At 41.9% G+C, this 19,843-nt stretch overlaps 4 protein-coding genes across 4 annotated transcripts; 3 read left to right on the top strand and 1 right to left on the bottom strand.

The window, feature by feature from the left end:
- Positions 1–1,637: 1,637 nt before the first annotated feature.
- On the bottom strand, positions 1,638–5,067 carry MONOS_11054 (starch phosphorylase). Its single transcript, XM_067863554.1, has 4 exons — positions 4,983–5,067; positions 4,753–4,929; positions 4,538–4,663; positions 1,638–4,470 (listed from the first exon to the last, which is right to left on the bottom strand). The coding sequence occupies exons 1-4, from the start codon at positions 5,053–5,055 to the stop codon at positions 1,868–1,870; spliced, it is 2,979 nt and encodes a 992-aa protein (XP_067729693.1). The 5' UTR covers positions 5,056–5,067; the 3' UTR covers positions 1,638–1,867.
- A 114-nt stretch (positions 5,068–5,181) lies between these two features.
- On the top strand, positions 5,182–11,206 carry MONOS_11055 (putative hsp70 domain containing protein). The gene is made up of 2 exons (XM_067863555.1): positions 5,182–5,440; positions 5,512–11,206. Exons 1-2 carry the CDS (start codon positions 5,213–5,215, stop codon positions 11,026–11,028), a joined length of 5,745 nt encoding a protein of 1,914 aa, XP_067729694.1. The 5' UTR covers positions 5,182–5,212; the 3' UTR covers positions 11,029–11,206.
- An 810-nt stretch (positions 11,207–12,016) lies between these two features.
- Positions 12,017–13,361, top strand: MONOS_11056 (uncharacterized protein; the record flags this gene model as incomplete). Its single annotated transcript, XM_067863556.1, has 3 exons — positions 12,017–12,446; positions 12,510–12,989; positions 13,357–13,361. The coding sequence occupies 3 exons, from the start codon at positions 12,017–12,019 to the stop codon at positions 13,359–13,361; spliced, it is 915 nt and encodes a 304-aa protein (XP_067729695.1).
- An 819-nt stretch (positions 13,362–14,180) lies between these two features.
- MONOS_11057 (putative WD repeat-containing protein 65) lies at positions 14,181–19,058 on the top strand (the record flags this gene model as incomplete). Its single annotated transcript, XM_067863557.1, has 1 exon — positions 14,181–19,058. The coding sequence occupies one exon, from the start codon at positions 14,181–14,183 to the stop codon at positions 19,056–19,058; it is 4,878 nt and encodes a 1,625-aa protein (XP_067729696.1).
- Between the last annotated feature and the right edge of the window lie 785 nt (positions 19,059–19,843).

The raw sequence follows: 19,843 nt of genomic DNA on the forward strand, positions 1-19,843 counted from the left end.
TTTTATACGCAAGATTTCAATAATTGGGAAAAGCGGCAATTATTTGCCGGGTGTATTTTTGCTTTATGTTGTTCGAAAATTAATGAATTGGATGACAAAGAATGAAAGGATTGCCTCAAATTCAGAAATCTTTTGCAAAATTTTTTCAGTATTTGTTTGGAGCCTTTTTGGAAATTAAGAACAAAATATGTCTTCTTCTACTTCTTCTAAAAAAAAAAAAGGGGGGGGGGGGGGGGGGGGGGAATCACTTTCGCATGTTTTCAGCTAAAAAATATGGAAAATAAAAATAATTTATTGCATTTGGTACGAAAATTTTAGCTTTTAAAAATTTGTTCCATTCTTCACCTAAAAAAGTTTTTTCGATATTTTATATTTTCTTTATTCTTTTAACAAGGGAATGATAGACTTATTATGAAAAGGTTGTTGAAAAAGTTTGGAACAAACCGTTTTTTATTCATAAATGAAAGAATTTTGCCCCATTTTTATTTAAATAAAATGAATTATATTTTTATTAATGGGTATTGTTTTAGGAAATGCCACAAAATATTAATTTCTCTTTCAAAATGAATTATTGATTTTTCACAATATTCCTTCGTATTGCGATCATAAATGTTCATTTCACTCATCAGCAAATATGTTTGTTATAGGAACATCACTGTTTATTTTATATCCCTTTATAATAACAATGTGATGGAATATTGTGAAATTTTTAAAAATAATGCTAGGTGGTAATTGAAATTTAGTGATCTTTCATTAAAAAAAATACCCATATCAAAAATTAAAACATGAAAATGAGTGATTCTTTTTTGATGTTTATTATTTTTGAAAAATAATTATCTTTTCGAATTTGTGTGAAATATTCAAGGAAATAAGCCCCCAAAAAAGAATGAGAATTTTTGAAGAAGTGTGAAGAAAATTGAGCTTGTTATTCAATCCAATGAAAAGAACTCCATCAGAAAATATTTTATTGTCTGAACTCAACTATCGCAAAAACACATTTTTCTTCAGAGAACTTGAAAAGGGCATTTTTTTTTGAAAAATCGCTTTTGTTAAATTTTGAAAATAAATTGCCCAAATATAAACATATGGGGGTATATACGGACTTTCAAGCTTTTATTGCACAAAGCATAAAAAAATTGCTTCGTTTATAACATTAAATAACTTAATCAAATTTTGAAATAGATTTCATTTTCATATCCGTAAACATGTGTTATTGAAATCAAAACATGAAGTTTTCCAACATTTCACGAATGCCAAAAAATGGATAAATTTTTATTGTATTTAATGATTAAAAAAAGTCAATAAAAAGTGCATAATTATTCTATGAAAATGCCTGAAGCTGAATATTTTGCTACATTTGACTATCATTTCAATTGAGTGGGTTGATTGAAAACAATTCACAATATTCATTATTTTTGATTATTCCAATGCAGTTGCATTTATTTGCTTGTTAAATATTAAGATATCAATTTGCTTAATGATGAAAAATAAAAACCATAATTATTAATTCTGGCGAATAACATAATTTTGGTTTTTCCCTCTTTTTTAAAAAGATGCATTCGAATGAATATGAAGTCAGGCTTGAAAAATAGAGAGGAGCATTTTTTTTATAAAACAGAATTACATTCGCAAAGTTATTCAACTCAATAAAATATGTTGATTATTGTTAATATTCATTTTTAGAAGTGAAAAAGTAACTAAATACTTATTTATTAAAGAGAAAAGTCATAATTTATAAAAATATATATACTTAAAATCAATGAGTGAAACAATGAATTAGTTTTTTCCAATAAACACAAAAGATCATTAATATATCAAAATAAATGCGGAGTTGCATAAATAAATTAATAAATAAATAAAAAAAGAATTATCTTCCCTGTGCTTCAACTATTGGTTGTGGAACCATGCAAGGCTTGATGTTCCAGATCTTCTCTGAATAGTCGATGATGGAACGATCAGAAGAAAACTTATCCATTCTGATTGAATTCAAAATTGCACGTCTGCCCCATTCATCCTTCTTTGCCCAGTCTTCTTCAATCTTCTTGTGTGTCTTGATGTAATCCTCGAAGTCCATTGACACCAAATAGTGGTCACTGTTCCGAATGTTGTCGGTGAATTGGGCGAAATCAGCTGGATTTCCAAATTTCCCTCCATCAATTGCATCAAGCGCAGCAGTAAGTGATGGTGGGAGTGTATATGATGGAGAATGCCTTCTTGCACGTGCACCTTCAATTTCTTCTGCTTTAAGTCCAAAGATGTATGCCTGGTTCGCTCCAATCTCCTCCACAATTTCGATGTTGGCTCCGTCCCATGTGCCCACAAGCAGAGCACCGTTCATGCAGAACTTCATGCACGAGGTGCCTGATGCCTCATAGCCTGCAGTGGATATCTGCTCCGAGATATCAGCAGCAGGGATGATGATTTGGGCAAGCGAAACACAGTAGTTCGGGATGAACACGATCTTCAAAGCATCCATAATAGACTCGTCCTTGTTCACAACGTTTCCAACGGCGCAGATCAGTTTGATTGTCTTCTTTGCCATGAAATAGCCGGGTGCTGCTTTGCCACCAAAGATGACAACTTTCGGTGGGCGTTTCAAAAGTTCAGAGCGACTCAGTTTCTTCAGCTCCAAGTACTCATAAATGCACCTCAGGATGTTCAAGCTCTGTCGCTTGTATTCGTGCAGCCTCTTCACATGCACATCAAAGATCACATTGTCTAATTCTGCTCCATGCCTCATCAAAACACCTGCAGCAGCCGGGTTGCCTTGTCCGCACTCACGCTCAATTACCTCAACCAGCTTCTCCTTGGCCATCCTCTTTACGTTCCAGAATTGATCAATAAATGGTTTGTTGATCATTCCCTGACTCTCAATGCGACGCAGCACTTTGTATGCCACTGTCCATCTGCTTCCAACTTTGGAGTCATAAAGCTTAGCAAGTGGTGGGTTGGCCTCAAGCAACCAACGACGCTGTGTAACACCATTTGTAACGTTGAGGAATTTATCCGGGAACACTTCATAAAAGTGCCTGAAGATTGTCGTTTTCAGCAGCTGTGAGTGAAGCTCAGCCACACCATTCACTTTGGAGGAAGTGACAATGGCAAGATTGGCCATACGAATGCACTTTACTGGATATTCCTCCACAATTGACAGTTCTCCCATGTATGCATCGTATTTCCCTTTGATTGACTCAAGGAATACGTGGTTGATGAGATAGATGATCTCCAGATGTCTTGGCAGCATCCTTCCGAGAAGATCGACTGGCCACTTCTCCAGTGCTTCTGGCAACACAGTGTGGTTAGTGTATCCAAAGCAACCTTGTGTGATCTTCCATGCTTCGTCGAATTCCAACATCTTCTCATCCATCAAAATGCGCATAAGCTCCGGAATTGCAAGAACTGGATGTGTGTCATTGCATTGCATCATGACGGCTTCTGGAAGGTCGGAATATGGTTTTCCTTGTTTCTCAAAGCGGCGGATGATATCATGCAGCGAAGAACATACAAAGAAGTATTGCTGACGAAGACGCAATTCCTTACCGGCTGTGAACGCGTCGTTTGGATACAGCACTTGAGTGATCGTCTCTGCCTGCTGCTTCGCTCTCACTGCATCATCGTAGCTTCCTCTGTTGAACGATGATAAGTCAAATTCGTGTGATGGAACAGACTCCCAAAGACGCAAGTTAATTGTGTTCAATGTTCTGAATCCTGCAATTGGTACATCGTATGCACGTGCAATAACTTCTTCTCCTCCAACCCATCTTTTTCTGATAGGTCCAGATTCAATTTCGTAGTTTTCTGTCACTTCAACCCACTCAAATTCGTCGTCTTCATCGTTGCTGGCTGAAGAAGGAACTGATGATGGTGATGCACCAAATTGTGCACGAGGAAGTGGTGCTGATTCAGCTGACATCATCTCAGATGAGAAACTGCTCGGTGAAAGAGCAAAGGAAGAAGAAGAAGAAGCAGATGCTGAGGATGCTGTCTTTCTCCTTCTTTCCATGCGCTTGCGAGCTTCCACTCGCTTCTCTTTGTACTCTTCAACGTGTCCAAAGAATCTGACTTTGTATTTTACATCGTTTCTCTGGATTTCCCATGGGCAACCGTTCTCAAGCCAGTAGTCTGGCAATTCAATTTGATCGCCGTCAGGAGAGATCTTTTGTTTGAACATTCCGTACTGATAGCGAAGTCCGTAACCCCACGCCGGCAGGCGCAATGACGCCATTGAGTCCAAATAGCATGCAGCAAGACGCCCAAGACCTCCATTTCCAAGTCCCATATCTATTTCCTGCTCAGCAACTTCTTCCATCTTCAATCCGATCTGTGAAAGAACACTTGTGTATTCATTCATCACAGTTAGAGACAACAAGTTTGAACGCAAAAGTCTTCCAATCAAATATTCGATGGAAAGATAATAAAGTCTTTTGGGATTCTTTTCGTGAAAGTGACGATTTGTATCATTCCACAATTCTGTTGATAATAAATTGCAAATTTCAAGAAAAGTATTGTAATTTAAAACTAAAAAAATTAATCACACCAATTAATCGATCACGCACGCTAAGCGCTGTTGCGTGATATGCCACACCCAAATCGAAAGACCATTTTGTCCTTGCACATCTGAATTCAACATGATCGCAAATAGATTGAAGAATTGATTTGGTATCTTAACAATTCGTGAATGAAAATTCATTTATACAACGTTTGGATCATCAAAAAATTTAAAAATCACAAAAAGAAAATTGACAGTTAAACCATTTTGCAAAAATTGTCTTCTCATTGAAAAAAGAAGATTAAGCTTTTGCTTTTCCTCTGGGTTATCTCGGTTAGCAATTGTATTTACACGCGGCAACAATCTTGTACCAGAAGATATTCTTGTTAAGAATCCTTGACTTGGGGAAAAGGATTCAGATGTATCAGTGGCTCTAAATTCTAAAACATACAATAAAACATGCAAGATCGAGAATATATACACAAGAAAATACTTTCATCTTCTTCAGGAACTCGCTGGCGTTGTCGTTGCGCAATGCTGTCGGCGTAAGAATACGGAGTTGTCATTTCGATCGTTCGATCTCATAATTAATTTGTGATTTTTCCGAACGAAAAAAAGAATGACATATCGTATTATGTAATGTGTTCAATTTATAGGAACAAATGTCTCGAATGAAAAATATATCTTTGTGGTATAAGATCAAAAAATTTCTGTCAAATAAAAATGCGGTCTTTGCTATTCTTTATTTATTTGGTCTGTCAGACGTTTGACGTTTATGCTGAAAAAAGCATCGGAGGAGTAGATTTTGGATCTGCAAACATTGTAACATCAATGGTTGGTGGGAAATTGAGTCTTGAAGTTGTTCAAACTCCGACTGGAAAACGAAAAGTACCTGCATTAGTTAGTGTTGATGGGGTCCATAGGTATACAGGAGCTGATGCTTTTAACAAGGTATGATTTGCTTTGATTTCATTTTTATTTTTTAGAAGGATTAAAATTTACTTATTTGCTTCTTTTTGTAGCAAGTCCGTCTTGCAAACAAAACATTTGTCAACATAATTCATAGTCTCGGAAAAGATTCGTTGCCTGATAACTATATTTTCCCATTTCCTTTTGCTCAACTGACGAAGAATCAGACAACTCATAGACTTGAGTTTATTGAAAAGAAAACAAATGATTCCGTATCGGTCGAGGAGGCGGCAGCTCTTCTTTTGAAAAACATACAACACCTTGCTGAAGAAGCTTCAGGTGCTGGAGATATCGAGTATATATTGATTGTCCCGCCTGCTTTTACTCAATCACAGCGTCAAGCACTTATTGAAGCGGCACGCATTGCTCATATGCGAGTTCCAACTATTTTAGAGTCGAACGCAGCATCTGCATACTGGTATGGAACAGAAAGGTCACGCACTATGCCATACGAACCACAAATTATTCAACGTACCACCGATAACGCTGTTAAAGTTGTTGAAGAGACAAAAAGTCAAGACACACAGAAAAAACCTGAAAGTTCAGCAAATGAAAAAGAGATTACGGATGAAGAAAAAGCGACAATGTCACTGTTTTCATTGCTTAAAGTGAAATTTTCGCAGTTTTGCAAAACAGTAATATCCTGGAACAAAAAAGAAAAAACAATAAAGCATTCGAGCAAATGGGAAAAATTCATAAGCACAAAGGAGAAGAAGCCCAGCCTTCCAAGCGACAAGAAGCTCAGCAAAGAGGCAGAGTGGCAAGGGATGAAGAAAGAGATTGAGCAGGCGATGGAGATGGAAGGCAGGTTGAGCGAGCCAGGCGCAAAGCGTGCAACAAAGGAAGACATTCGACACGTTGTGTTCGTGGATGTGGGCTCCTCGCAGACCACGTTCAGCTTGGCGGAGTACCGCTTCCCGCTCGAAGAGGTGCTGATTGAGAACTCGTCGCTGACCAACTTTGAGACGTACAAAGTGGTGCGGGGCAAAGGCACCGTCGACATCCTGCTCACGCGGAGCATCGAGACGCTCGGCAGCCTGCGCTTCGAGGAGCGGCTGATGAAGAACGCAACGATGAGGCTGTGCCGCCTGCTGGACAGACGAGATTGGAGCGCCATTTTGGATGAGCATCCGGAGTATCTACCGGCGAATGTTACGAAGGAGATGCTGCTTGAAACTTTGGACGAAGAAGAGGAAGACGAGGAAGAGGAGTACGACTTCGATGGGTGCCAAAGCGCACTCCAAAAGGCGAAGGCAGAAGTGAAGAGGAGGAAGAAGAAGAACGGGAAAATTACAAACACAAAGGGAAAAGGCGAAAGAATGGACGACTTCGACATCCGTGTGCCGTACAAGACATGGGAAGAGCGCCTTCTCGAAGAGTACGAGGCACAAGCAGGCGAATCCTCGCAGTCAGACAGCTGCCAAAGAAAAGCGGCAAAGAAACGCAAAGCACCCCGCTTCACTCTGCAGGCAAATGTGACGCTTCCGAAGAGAAAAGCGATGTGCAGTGAAGTAATTGGCTGCCCCGGCTGCTTGGTGCGCTTGCGGCGCGAAGTTGCAGCGACAAAGGAGATTCTGTCAGTTTCTCCACAGCACCGGCTGAAGATCGATGATCCGATCCCAGGTATCGACGAGCTGGTGATGAATGTGTCAGCAGAGCAGCTGCAGTACTCGTCGAACTTGGTCATCCAGCACGTCACACGCCACGCTTCTCTGTTTGTTGAAGAGGTCGGAGCGAGATTTCCAGGCGTGAAGCTGCAGAACGCAGCAGTGGAAGTGGCTGGCGGTGGGATGCGGATGCCGGCGCTGCAGAAGGCGATTGGCGCGGTACTGAACGGCCACAGTGCAGAAGGAGAGCTTGGAAAGCGGATGAATGTGGATGAGTCAGCCTCACTGGGAGCAGCAGCGTTTGGGCATTTGGGCAGAGAAGCGCTGTTTGGGAGAGAAGAGGTTGGGTGGAGAGAAAGAGGGAGCGGAAGCGGAAGAGGATGGAAGAAAGGAGAAGGGAAAGCTGGTTCGTCATCATCGTCTTCTTCTTCTCAGAAGGAGAAAAGCAGCGAAAAGTGGAAGGTTTCAGGGATGGGAGAGGATTATGAGGCGGATAGAGCAAGCCGGCAGATCATCCAGCCAGGCATTCCAGAAGGCGGAGAAACACTGAAACTTATCCGGAGGTCGATGTATCCGATTAGAGCAGATATTCAGGTGAGATGGGGAATGGAACAAGCAAAACAGAATGTGGTTGAGGTTGAAAATGAAACAAAACAGGAAGAAAAGAAAGAGGAGGCGGAAAATAGCACAATCACCGGGCAGAACAACGCAACAGATGTGAATGCAATGACAAATGCAACAGCAGAAGTTGAGCCGCGCTACAAAGGCTGGGTGAACGCATCTTCTGAAATGCCCCCAAATGCGTATCTGTTGGAAGATGCGGTTGAGCTTGTGTCGATTGGCCAGCAGCTGTCAAATACTTCGACTCTGATTATTCCGCTGGGAAACATCGCATTGAATGGAAGAGAGAAGGAGAAGGAGAAAGTTTTGGCTAAGCTGCAGCAAAGGAGCAAGAAAGAGCAAAAGACAACAGAAGAAGGAGAAGAAAACAAAGAACAGAAGCAGCAAACAGAAAAAGAAGAAGAAAGCGAGGAAGACCGAAAATTGAGAGAGAAAGTGAAGAAAGAGGCGGAAATGCTGCAAGATATTCCGTCAGAGATGACTGTGGTTGTCAGCTACAATGACAGAAGGATGCTGCCAACGGGTGTGCCTACAGAGATTCTGCGTGTGGAAGTGCTGGACTTGAAGAAGAAGATCGGAGACGAGCTGATTCACAGGGGAATTTTGCGGAAGAAAGAAGAAAAGAAGCCGGAAAATGTATCTGAAATGAGTGAAGAGACCAAGGAACAAACAGAAAATGCTACGAATGCAAACAAAGAAGCTGAATTTGAAGAAGAAGAAGCGATTTTGAAGGCGTATCAAGAGAACATCACGGTCTTGTACAACACCACGTTTGAGATGGACTTTGCATTCACTGTGCATGGATTGCTTGAGGTTGTTGGAACAAGGCTATCTTTCAGCGAGACACCAGAAATCAGCCAAGCCGTTGCGCTGGAAGGCGAAATGCAGAGAAAGAAGGAGATGAAGCGGAGGGAAGAAGCAGCAGAAGCGAAAAAGAAGAAAGGGAAAGGAAGCAACAAACAGAAAGAAGAAGCGAAAAACGCAGCAGACGAGACAAAAGTTGAATCAAATGAAAACAAATCAAATGAAACTACTTCGGAGAATGCTGAAGCACAAGCACAGAGCGATGTGAATGTGAATGCAACAGCAACAAACAACACACAGCCATCCAGTGCTGAAGGAGCTGCATACAAAGAAAGCGGAACAGCAGCTTCAGAAAAGAGCAAATCAAAGAAAGACCAAAGAGAAGAGGAGACCGAAGAAGAAAGAGCGCAGCGAGAAAGAGACGAGGAGGAAGACCGAAGAGACGCGGAGGAAAGGAAAGAGCGGATGAGGAAGCGAGCAGAAGAGGCAGCCGAGCGCATGAAGGTGCTTCAGGAGCAGAAGATGATAGAAGACCGAGTGAAGTATGTGGATCGGCGCATGCAGCGGATGAAGAGCACACGCTTTGCGTTTGCGAGGTTGCACAGACACCCTTCAATATACATCAGAGGACAGCCCAATACCCTTGTCCCGTTTGAGGATATCCCCACAATCAGAAGCTCTTTCATGGAGAGAGAGGCAAGCGAGACGGAAAGGGCGAAAAAGCAGATTTTGAGCGATGCGCGCCATTTGAAAGAGGAAAGGATGAAAAGGCAGGCACAAAGATTGAACGGCACATTGAACACATCACAGAGTGCAAGTGAACTTGCCCCCTGGAGTTCGTTTGAGCAGCTTCCACGTGAATATTTCCCGCGCCAGGCGATTTACCTTCCTTCTGCGCACCAGCCGAGCTTCAGTGCAGTTGCCCGTGCTTCTTCTTCACTGGGTAGCAGAAGTGTGTTTGTGGTTCCTGCTTTGCCTCCGTTCGCGAATGCGGCAATGAGAGAGGCGCAGAGCCACATCCACCGATCGGTGCAGATCGACGCTGAAAGAGAAGAGCTGGCGCAGAAGCGGAGCGAGGCCGAGTCGTTCGTGTTTTGGCTGAAGGAGCAGCTGGCGATTGTGGACGAGGCAGTGGAAAGAAGGAAAGCGAAGGCTGAAGCAGTGGAAGGCGGGGCAAATGCATCAGAGAAAGCAGAAGTGGAAGAAGTTGACGATGACGAAGATGTGAAGCCGTTTGCGCACTATTTTGAGGGAGTGACCAATGAGAAGCTAAGAGAGGAAATGAAAGCGGCGCTTGCAGATTATGTCGATTGGATGGAGAGTGTGTCGTCGGATGACCTGACACTCGACGACTTGGCAGAGCAGATGGAGAAAGTGCATGCGGTGTGTGATGCGCCTGTGACGGAAGCGAAGCAGATGGGGAAGAAGGCAGCGTCATTAGCTGATGCGCAGAGGAGGATTAAGAAGGCAAGGAAGAGACTGGAGAAAGTGAAGGAGAAGGACGAGAAGGACGAGAAGGAAGCGATTGAAAGGGAAAAATTGATGGAGAAAGATGCGAAAAAGGATGGAGTTAAAGAAGACGAAGAGGAAATTCAGGAAGCAAAAGAAAGAATGGAAGAGCTCAAAGAGGCGCGCGAAATCGCGTTTGCAGAGAAGAGGAAGACTCTGGAGGAGCTGAAGAGTATTGTGGACGACGTAGAGCAGTGGATCAACAGCGTGGCAGCGGAGAGCAGTGCGGGAGATGCGCAGGTTCAAAACGCGACGAGTGCAGAAAGTATAGACAATGCAGTGGAGAAGATGGAGGAAGACATGGCGGTGACTGTGAAGGAGTCGATAAAGAAGGCAAAAGCAGAGGCGAAGAGAAGGGCGAAGGAAGCAGCGGAGAAGAGGAGGAAGAAGAGGGAGGAGAAGATGAAGAAGATGGAGGAGGAGGAAGAGAAGCAAGAAAAAGAAGTGGAAAAAGAAAAAGAAAAGGAAAAGGAACAAGAGGAAGAGAAAAAGGAGAAGGAAACGAAAGAAGAGGAGGAGGAAGTTAAAGAAGAGAAAGAAGAGAAGGAAACGAAAGAGGAAAAAGAGGAAAAAGAGGAAAAAGAGGAAAAAGAAGTGAAGGAAGAGAAAGAAGAAGAGAAAGAGAATGAGGTGAAAGAGGAGAAAGAAGAGAAAGATAAAACTGAAGAAGAGAAGGAAACGAAAGAGGAAAAGGAAGTGAAAGAAGAGAAGGAAGAGAAAGATGAAAAAGAAGTAAAGGAAGAGAAAGAAGAAAAACCAGAAGAAAAGGAAGAAGAAAAGCCAGCAGCAGAAGAGGAAGTTAAAGAAAATACAGAAACAAAAGATGAAGAAGCAGACAAAGAAGAAGAAAAGAAAGCAGACGAACAACCTGTACATGAAGAAAAAGAAGAAAATGAAAGGAAAGAAGAAACTGAACAAAATGATGAAGAAATAAAAGAAGAGGAAAGTGTAAAAGAAAAGGACTCGGAGCAGGACTCACCGAAAGTTGAAGCTGAAGAAGAGAAACAGTCTCATGAAGATGAGCTTTAAACACTAAACATTCACTATTTATAAAGGCATTTCTATTTATGTGTTTTGAAGGAGGATTTTTAAATATAATTTTTCCACATTTCGCGTTTTCATTCTCTTTCTATTTTCTTATAACAAACTTCTTAAATTCAAAACTACATAAGTATGCGTGATAAATACAAGATTTTCATTTTTTTTAGAAGTGTAATCTTTTTTCAGGAAAGATCAAAAAAATTTTTTTATAAATTCTTTGCTCTTTCAAAAGAAAAACGTGGTTCAAATTTACTGTTTTTCTAAAACTCTTTATTATTTTAATTTGTTGATACAAGGAGCAATTTTTCCCCTGGACTATTGATTTATGAAAAGCTTTGCATCAAAACAGATATATTTTCAAAAAGACTCTACTATGAATAATATTAGCAAGCAAAATACTGATCCATTGAACAGTGAAGCTTATGCTTATTATTTGAATTCGAACATATTTGCTTCCGCAACAGGAAAAGAAATTCATTTCCCCACAATATCTTCAAGCGTTTCCAATGGTTTTAGCAGTAAATGTCCCTCAACGCATACTCGCACATTCACGTTATCAGCGCTTTCAAATCCATCATCAAATCCTTTTCCGCAAAAGATCTTTCATTTTCAAAAATCCGACATTTTAAGTGCAAAACCAACATCTACGGACAATTTCACTGTTGGGACTTTCGATGAAATAAATTTCAATATCAAAAAAGCAGGAGCTGAAAGATCGGAAGAAAATATTCAAAACAATAAACAAGCAAAGACAATAAATTCTAATGTTGGAAGTGTTATAAAACTAAGAAACAAAGAATCACCACACTCTCCAAAAGGATTTCAAAGCTCAATCAATGATTTTCATATGCATGAAATGCATCAACGAAGAAACGATTCTACGATAATTTCCAAACATAAGAAATTACTTAATCAACATGGAGAAAAGAAAGATATTGACAGATCAATATATGAATTTGTTGATACTAAAATTACAATGTATCAATTGTTCAATGAAATAGAAGAAACGTTCACAAACCAACAAAATCAGAAAAAGGATGATTACTTTCAAATTTCATCTTCACAAAATAAACACACAACTTCTGACAATCTTGATTCAATTGCATCTCCAACTTCTTCTCCAGATCCGGAAAGCTTGTTATCAACAGAATCTTCCTCATCGCTGGACTCGCACCTCGCTGAGAACTTCTTGAAATGTGCGCCTGTTTGCGAGCACGGGACGCTGATAAGCTACGACGTGGACTTTGAGCGTGACGGGAGGGTTGAATCGAGAATTGCAGGCTTTCGAAAGGAGAAAATGAGAGACAAATGGAAAGAAGAGGAAGGCCGGCTGAAGAGAAAATACGAGTTTGGATCAGCAGCTCTGCCATGTTCGGAATTTGCTGTGGCTGGGGAGATGTTTAAAGGTACTTCTGTATCAAATAAACTCAGTTCTGAATTTAAAAACATGATTAAATCTGAAATAAAAGATGCAAAAATGTTTAAAAAGCTGTTTGGGGAGTGGGTTACGAAGGATTGGGAAGTGAGCGATGAAGAAAAAGCGATGTGGGACGAGGCAGAACGGAAAATGAAAGAGAAAGAAGCGATTGATGAAGGAATGACATATTCAATTTCTAAAGTTAATAAAAAGGAAAAACAGAAGAATGCACAAGAAGAAGAAGAAAACGATGATGATGATGATGAACAGGAAGATTCAGTGATGACATTAGAAGAGTTGCACAGCCGACTGAGAGATGCAGATGAACTTGGCATTTTGCTACAAGAGAAGAACAGAATTCGAAAGCAGATCAGAAAGATTGAGCAGATTCAGGAGAGGAAGAAGAGAATGGAGGAGATGTCTGAACTGGAGAGATACCAGCAGCAGAGAGTGAAGGAACTGACTAAACTGAAAGGGAAAAGCGATATGGAGAAGGTTGGGGGTGGGAAGAAGGAGCTATTAAATCAGTCAAGTTTGTTAACACCATTGAAATCTTCACCTTCTTTTTGTTATTCTTCCGCTCAAAATGTAATAACAATGGAATCTAACCAAGCATCATCTTCTACTTTTGGAAATTATTTTTTGCCACAAACTTCAATGAGGCTCAAGAAAGAGAACAAACAACTTTATAAGCAGCAAGTTTCATTAAATGCGTCGAACACATCTTGTTCAATTGACATGTTGGCAAAGAATTCAGAATTTGACAGAACTTTTCAGAATCGCTCTGTTTCTTTTAACCCAACATTTTCAATGATGAATAAGTCTTCTTCATTGAATTTACAAGGCAAGCCAGTTATAAGGCCTGCTAAAACAATGGAATTAAATGATTCTATAAAAAGAGTAGTAAACAAATATTTCATCAAAGAATTGCTCCAATCAACACAAAACTTTCAAAGTGGAGAAGAGATACCAAGCAACATTCTGATAAATGATAATGTGAAAGACCTTCTTCCATTGAATAAACAATATATTGTGCTTGATCCATCAGAATGGCAAGCTAAAAATGAGTTTTCTTTTAACAGCCACAAAAAGGAGGATTGGAAATCAATGCAGCCAAAACAGCCTTTGTTATCCACCCTACCACCAATAACAATTGTTCCTTTTTGCTCAAAGTTAAAGCACAATAATTTTGGTAGAAAATTTAAAATAGAACTTTTGCCAAAACGTTAATATTTCGCACATTTTGAATTTTGATTATCTATTAAGTATTTGCAAATGAAATAGAAATATTTAGTCAACGTATCTGGAAAATGTTATATTAATTTTTATATTAATTTTTTTATGATAGAATGTGAATTTTAAACTGTTATTCAATTAACTATGTTTTTTGTTAACCCATAACTAAGTTCTCTGTTTTTAAGTTTTTCAAAAAATTAATAATATTTTGAGCACTTTCAATCTAATTGCTTTTCTTCGAGCAGAATCTGTGAACAACAAATATGTCTGGGATTGCCTCAACTTTTCATCACAAGGCAACCATCACTCCAATGTGTGTATTTTTTCTTTTTCAAAAATTACTTTTTATTGGATATATTTGGATGACTACAGATATTCATGGGGAATAAACAAAGCACTAAATGATAACTTATATTTTGTGGATAATGAATATATTATTTATCCCGTGGGAAAGCATTACGCACTGTATAATATAAATAACAAAAATATGAACTTTATATTTGAGACAGAACTGAAAAAAATAGTTACACTAACAGCATTGACGGTAAGCAATGATAGGAAATTTTTATTAACATGCGAAGCTGTTGAAGAAGATGTCTCTGCTCTTGCTTTTGAAGCTCAATCGAATGGAACGGCAGCTGCTGAGCCAAAACCTGCCATATATCAACTTTCGATTTACAACATTTCAACTCAAAAAAAAGTACGTATCATTCAAAGGCCACCAGATGTTCATGATGCACCATTTGTGGGGGTGGCAATGTCTCATGATAATAAGCATTGCGCTGTAATATGTGGTGCACCAGATTATTCTCTCATTTTATGGTCTCTTTCACAACCAATTCGCGTCTTAGGCGTCTGTAAGCTTTCCACTCCAATAAATCACATCAGTTTTCATCCTTTTGACAGCTCTCAATTTCTTGTTACTGGAACCAGATTTGCCAAAACATATGTTTTGGTTGACGGGGCAATTAAATCAATCAATTTGTTAGCAGGACAGCGCTCGCTGCCATCTTTCACATCACACCTTTGGCTGGAAGAAGATAACAGGGTTCTTGCCTCAACAGAAAAAGGGGAGCTTTGGATTTTTGAAGGTGGCCGATTCAAAGGAATTCAGAATGATCTTCTTGGTGCATCAATTGCAATAACCGGCTTGCTTCGTGTTTCAGCTTCTTCCTTTTTGGCTGTTGGCGCACGTGGAAGAATAGCTTTGTTTGAGAGAACAGACAAAATTAACTCAGACGCAAATCACACTTCACTTTCTGATTTGAATGTGAGTTCAGCAGAATTTGATTCTTTCTACACTTCACAATTAAGCGCTGAAATTCCACTGATGAAGAACATGCAGAGAGAAAACAGCGAAGGCGAAGGCGGCCCTCCGCTCACACCAGTCTCGACTCTCTCTGCTTCGACGTCTGCCACGTTTTCTGGTGCCAGTTTGCCTCCGCACAAATCCCACAAAGACGAGCGCATCACAACAGCAGCCATATCTCCCGATCACAGCATTGTCGCGTGTGTCTGTGGGAACACACAAATCTGCCTAGTGCAGCTGTCGCAGCTGCTTTCCGGTATGTCAACGCCCGGGAGCGGGGTGTTTGAGTACATTGGGCGAGGCTTCCATTCAGGAAGCATCACAGGGATGAGCGTGGCCTCAAAGACGCCGCTTGTGGCTACGTGTGCGACAGACGGGTGGGTGCGGCTGTGGAACATCGTGACGATGGAGTGTGTGCTGGCGGAGCATTTTGAGGCTGAAGTGAAGTCGCTTTCGCTGCACCCGACAGGATTCCACATTGTGATGACGTGGGGCGACAAAGTGCGACTGATGACGATTTTGTCCAGCCGCTTTGAGCTTCTGAAGGAGATCCCGTTCCACCAGCACTCCGGCTGCCAGGAGGTGCTCTTTTCACACGGAGGACATCTGTTTGCCTGTGCGCATGGGAAAGTTGTGTCGTTGTACAACTCGTTCACTGGAGATTGTGTGGGGAGTGTAAAAGGGCACGTCAGCATTGTGCGTGCTTTCTGCTTTGACCCTTCCGACCGCTGCTTGTTCACAGCTGGCACAGACGGGGCTGTTTATCAGTGGAACATCGACACTGAAAGGTCGGATCCGCTGCGGCGTGTGTCGGAGCATGTGGAGTCTGGGTGTGCATACTCAGCAATTGCGGTGGGGCCGAAGAGACACATCGCTGTTTCTGGCTCAGATTTGCAGTTAAGGGGAATTGCAGATGGCACTGTGGAAGTGCAGTTCCAAACTGGAGGTGTTACACGACGTGTCTCGCAGCTGTGTATTTTGAACTCGTGTGATGTTTTGGTTGCGGGGCTTGTTTCGGGCGGGCTGCGGACGTATGCCTGGCCCATCACCGAGACGTTTGCGAGAGACACAACAAAGACGGACTCGCAGATTGTTCCTGTGTTTGACGAGTATCTCTTCCACACGGCGCCTGTCACCCGCATCTGCGCCTGTGCCGAAGGCTCTGCCATTCTCACCGCCGGCGAAGACAACGTGCTCTGCCTCTGGGCGGTGCAGCCGATTGATTTTGGAAGAATTAAGCAGATTTCGTATCCATCACCCTCGGGATTCTGGGATGCGCATATCATCTCAAAGGCGCAGATCACCGAGCAGCAGGAGCGGCTGGTGATGCTTCAGAACAAAATCAAAGAGCTGAAGTTTCAGGGAGACACGATGATGACGAAAAAATCCAAGCAGTTTGCTGCATTGATGGAAGAAACGAAAAAGAAGCATGCGAAAATATTGGATGAAAAACAGGAGAAAGTGAAGTTTTTGGAGATGCAGGCGCATCAGTGCAAAATGAAGTTTGACCAGAAAGTGGCACAGCTCGAAGAGCAGCACCTGGAAGCGCTGGATGACTTGGAGAAAGTGTATGAGGACTCCGTGAAGCAGAAGCAAGAGGCAGTTCTTCAGCTGCAGAGAGAGAAAGAGGAGATGTCACAGAAACACGATGATGAAACGACGCAGATGCAGTCGCAGTTCAGCTGGAAGGAGGAGCGGATCAAGCAGCACTACACGACGATTGATGAGCAGAACCAGAAGGCGTTTGAGGCGCTTAAGGAAGAAATGAGATTGTTGGGGGATAAATATGAGATGGCGCTGCAACAACAGAAAGAAGAGTTTGACGAGGAAATATCAGCAACGAAGGCGATGCAGGCGGAGGAGCTGCGGAGGATGAAAGTGCGGAAGGAGGAGATGGATGAGAACATTCTCTTTCTCCAGACGCAGCTGCGGCAGGCGACGGAGGCAGTGGAGCCGCTGCAGCGTGAGAAGAACCTGTTGGAGAGCCAAAATGCGGAGACGAAAGCGGCTGTTGACCAGCTGCGTGCCGAATCGAGGCGACGAGATGCGAAAATGAATGAGCTGGAAGAGGGGATCACAGACAAAGAAGCGGTGATTTTGCGGCTGAAGAAACAGAACCAAGAACTGGACAAGTTCAAGTTTGTGTTTGACTACAAAATCAAGCAGCTGGAGAAGACAATTGAACCAAAGAACGAGCAGATCGCGTCTCTGGAGGAGCAAATTCAAGAAATGGATACCGAACTGGAAAAGGAACACCGAAAAGCGACGACTATGCAAATTGAGCAGCGGGAGAAAGAGCTGCGGATGAGTGCGCTTTCGCAGGAGAACGCGGGGCTGAAGCGGAGTGTGCACGACCAGCAGCGGCTGAGCGACCGCTTCTGCCACGACTTGTCAGCATTGGTGGCGCAGGAGCCTGGAACATGGGCTGCGGAGCTGAGGAAGATCTACGAAGAGTTTGTGGGGCCAAACTACGTGAAGACGATATCGCCGGCGGGGGATAGTTTGAAAGCAGAGGAATTTGCAAGACAGAAGGAGTATCTGGATATTTCGCTGATGTCGCTGAAGACGGGGCTGGCGAAGGCGAAAGAGAGGGGCAAAAGGGAGATGCGACTGAAACTGGATGAGAACATTCTGCTTATTGATGAAGTGAACCAGCTGCGCAGGGAGAAAAGAGAGTTGCTGTCGAAGATCAAAAACCTGAAGCAGGAGATTGTGAGTGTGCAGACAGCCATCACGCGGAAGCGGCTGCAGCACATTGCAGAGGAGAAGACGATGAAGCTGCAGCAGCACTTAGAGGCGGAAGGTGTATTGGCGAGGGAAGCGCACATTGCAGGCGATGGAACGCGTCCGAAGGGAGAAAATGCGAAGGGGAAACTTCACATGGGCTCGACAAAGGGAGTGGTGGAGACGATGGAGGCGAAGACGCGGGTGGCGCAGCTGCTTGCGCTGTTGGAGGAGAACACACAAGAAATGAAGCGACAGGAAGAAGAACTCAATATGCTTAGAGAGTTTGTGTCTGAGCTGGCTGGGAAAGACGCATCGGGCGAAGGAGCGTCAGAACAAAGTGAGGTGGAGTTATCGGCGATTGCGGCGGAAGCGCGCTCTTTGCTCAGCACACGCACACAGCCATCACCTGCATTTCCTTTCACATCAACTAACAGATCACTTCAATCTGCAATGCCTTCATCGTCATCATCTTCTTCTTCTTTTACACCTTCTCGTTTTTCTTCAACCACTTCTTCTTCTCTCCTCTCTCCACAGCCTTCACAGCGGCACCCCACTTCGCTCTATCCGCGTGCCCAGACGTCGATGGGGCTGAGAAGGCCGCTCCAGACACGTGTTGGTTTCACTCCACCTCCCACCGCTTTTGCCCCGCGCCGTGTCACTTCACAGCCTCGCCCTCATTCGTCAATGGGGCTGTCTTCATCTTCATCTTCTTCGTCGTCGTCGTCTTCTTCTTCTTCTGCTTTAACTGCAAACACCTCATCATCCACCTCATTCACTCCTCTTATCACTTCACATTCTCCTTCGCTTTCTCCTTCTCCTTCTTCCGCTCGCTCATTTCGCTCCTTCTCAACAAGATCTCCTTCTCCTCGCCTGCGTCCCTCCACTCCGCCGAGAAAGCTGCAGCAGTCGCCTCGTTTTGGCTCAACCTCACTTCGCCCTCAGATTCAATTGGACGTTCCTTCATCAGCAGACACACTTCAGACAGAAGATCCTATGACACCTCATTCACCTCACACACCTCATACACCTAATGCACATAATACCCCAAATACAACGAATACCCAGAATATCCCGAATATCACGAATTCCTCAAAGATGCCTTCAACTCCTGTGTCTTCTTCTCGAAATGCGTCTCTTGCTGCTCAGTCTCGCCGCTCTCCAAACACAGCACTTCTTGGCTCGCAGCAAACACCTGTGAATTATAGCCATTCTGCCAGACCATCTTCAGCAGCAAAAAGAGTTTCTCCGAGAATATTTTCTCCGGTGCAGCCGTTTTTGCGGAAGCAGGCAAATTCTACGCAGGGGGTGGTTGAGACAGATATTGTTTGATTGAAGCAAAATGGAAAGTTGTCAAAGATAATGAAACAAATTACAAGTAAAAAATTAAAATTTATTGATTATAATTAAAACAGTTGAAGGTTTTATTATTTCTTATTCGAGCACTTTGGTAATATATTAATATTGGAAATTAAAGAAATTATCAAATTTTAAGATTGTTAAGCAAATTTTTTTTTAAAATATTTTTTTTTATTCTTTTATAAATAAAAAATTCTTTCACTCAAGCTACAAAAAAGATGAAGATCATATGCCAACTTTTATGTTATCGTGTTTGCATTTTCTAAATTTTGAATTAACAATCAATTTTTTAATCGCATTTGAAATAAATTTTTATTTTTTATGGTTTTTGTTGAAAGATGAAACCGTGATTTATCATTGAAAGTAGCAAGAATAGATTGGGTTTACACAAGACATGAATATCCATTTTAATGACTAACACTTTATTCTGTTTTCATTGGTTTTAAATTCATTTAAGCTGTGAAAAATTTATTTCATTTTATAGTGTCATTTCTGGGTCATAAAGTCTTGATGAATAGAATCGTTGAATATTTTGCCCTCAAAATTCATCATTCGCACGTTAGCTTGAACATTTACAGTTAATCGTGAAATTATTACAAAGAGCGATGGAAAAATGGAAAATGATGATTAAATCGCAAATGCATCCACAAGTGGGATGCAGATTGGTGTGACATACCTTCCTGCAATTTTTGAACAATGTTCGTCATTTTGCTTTGAAATGCAAATGGCTATATCTTTCTGTGATTTTTATTCAATAT

This window comes from Monocercomonoides exilis (assembly GCF_001643675.1).
Source record: "Monocercomonoides exilis strain PA203 chromosome Unknown scaffold16-1735695, whole genome shotgun sequence".
Classification (NCBI taxonomy): domain Eukaryota; phylum Preaxostyla; order Oxymonadida; family Polymastigidae; genus Monocercomonoides; species Monocercomonoides exilis.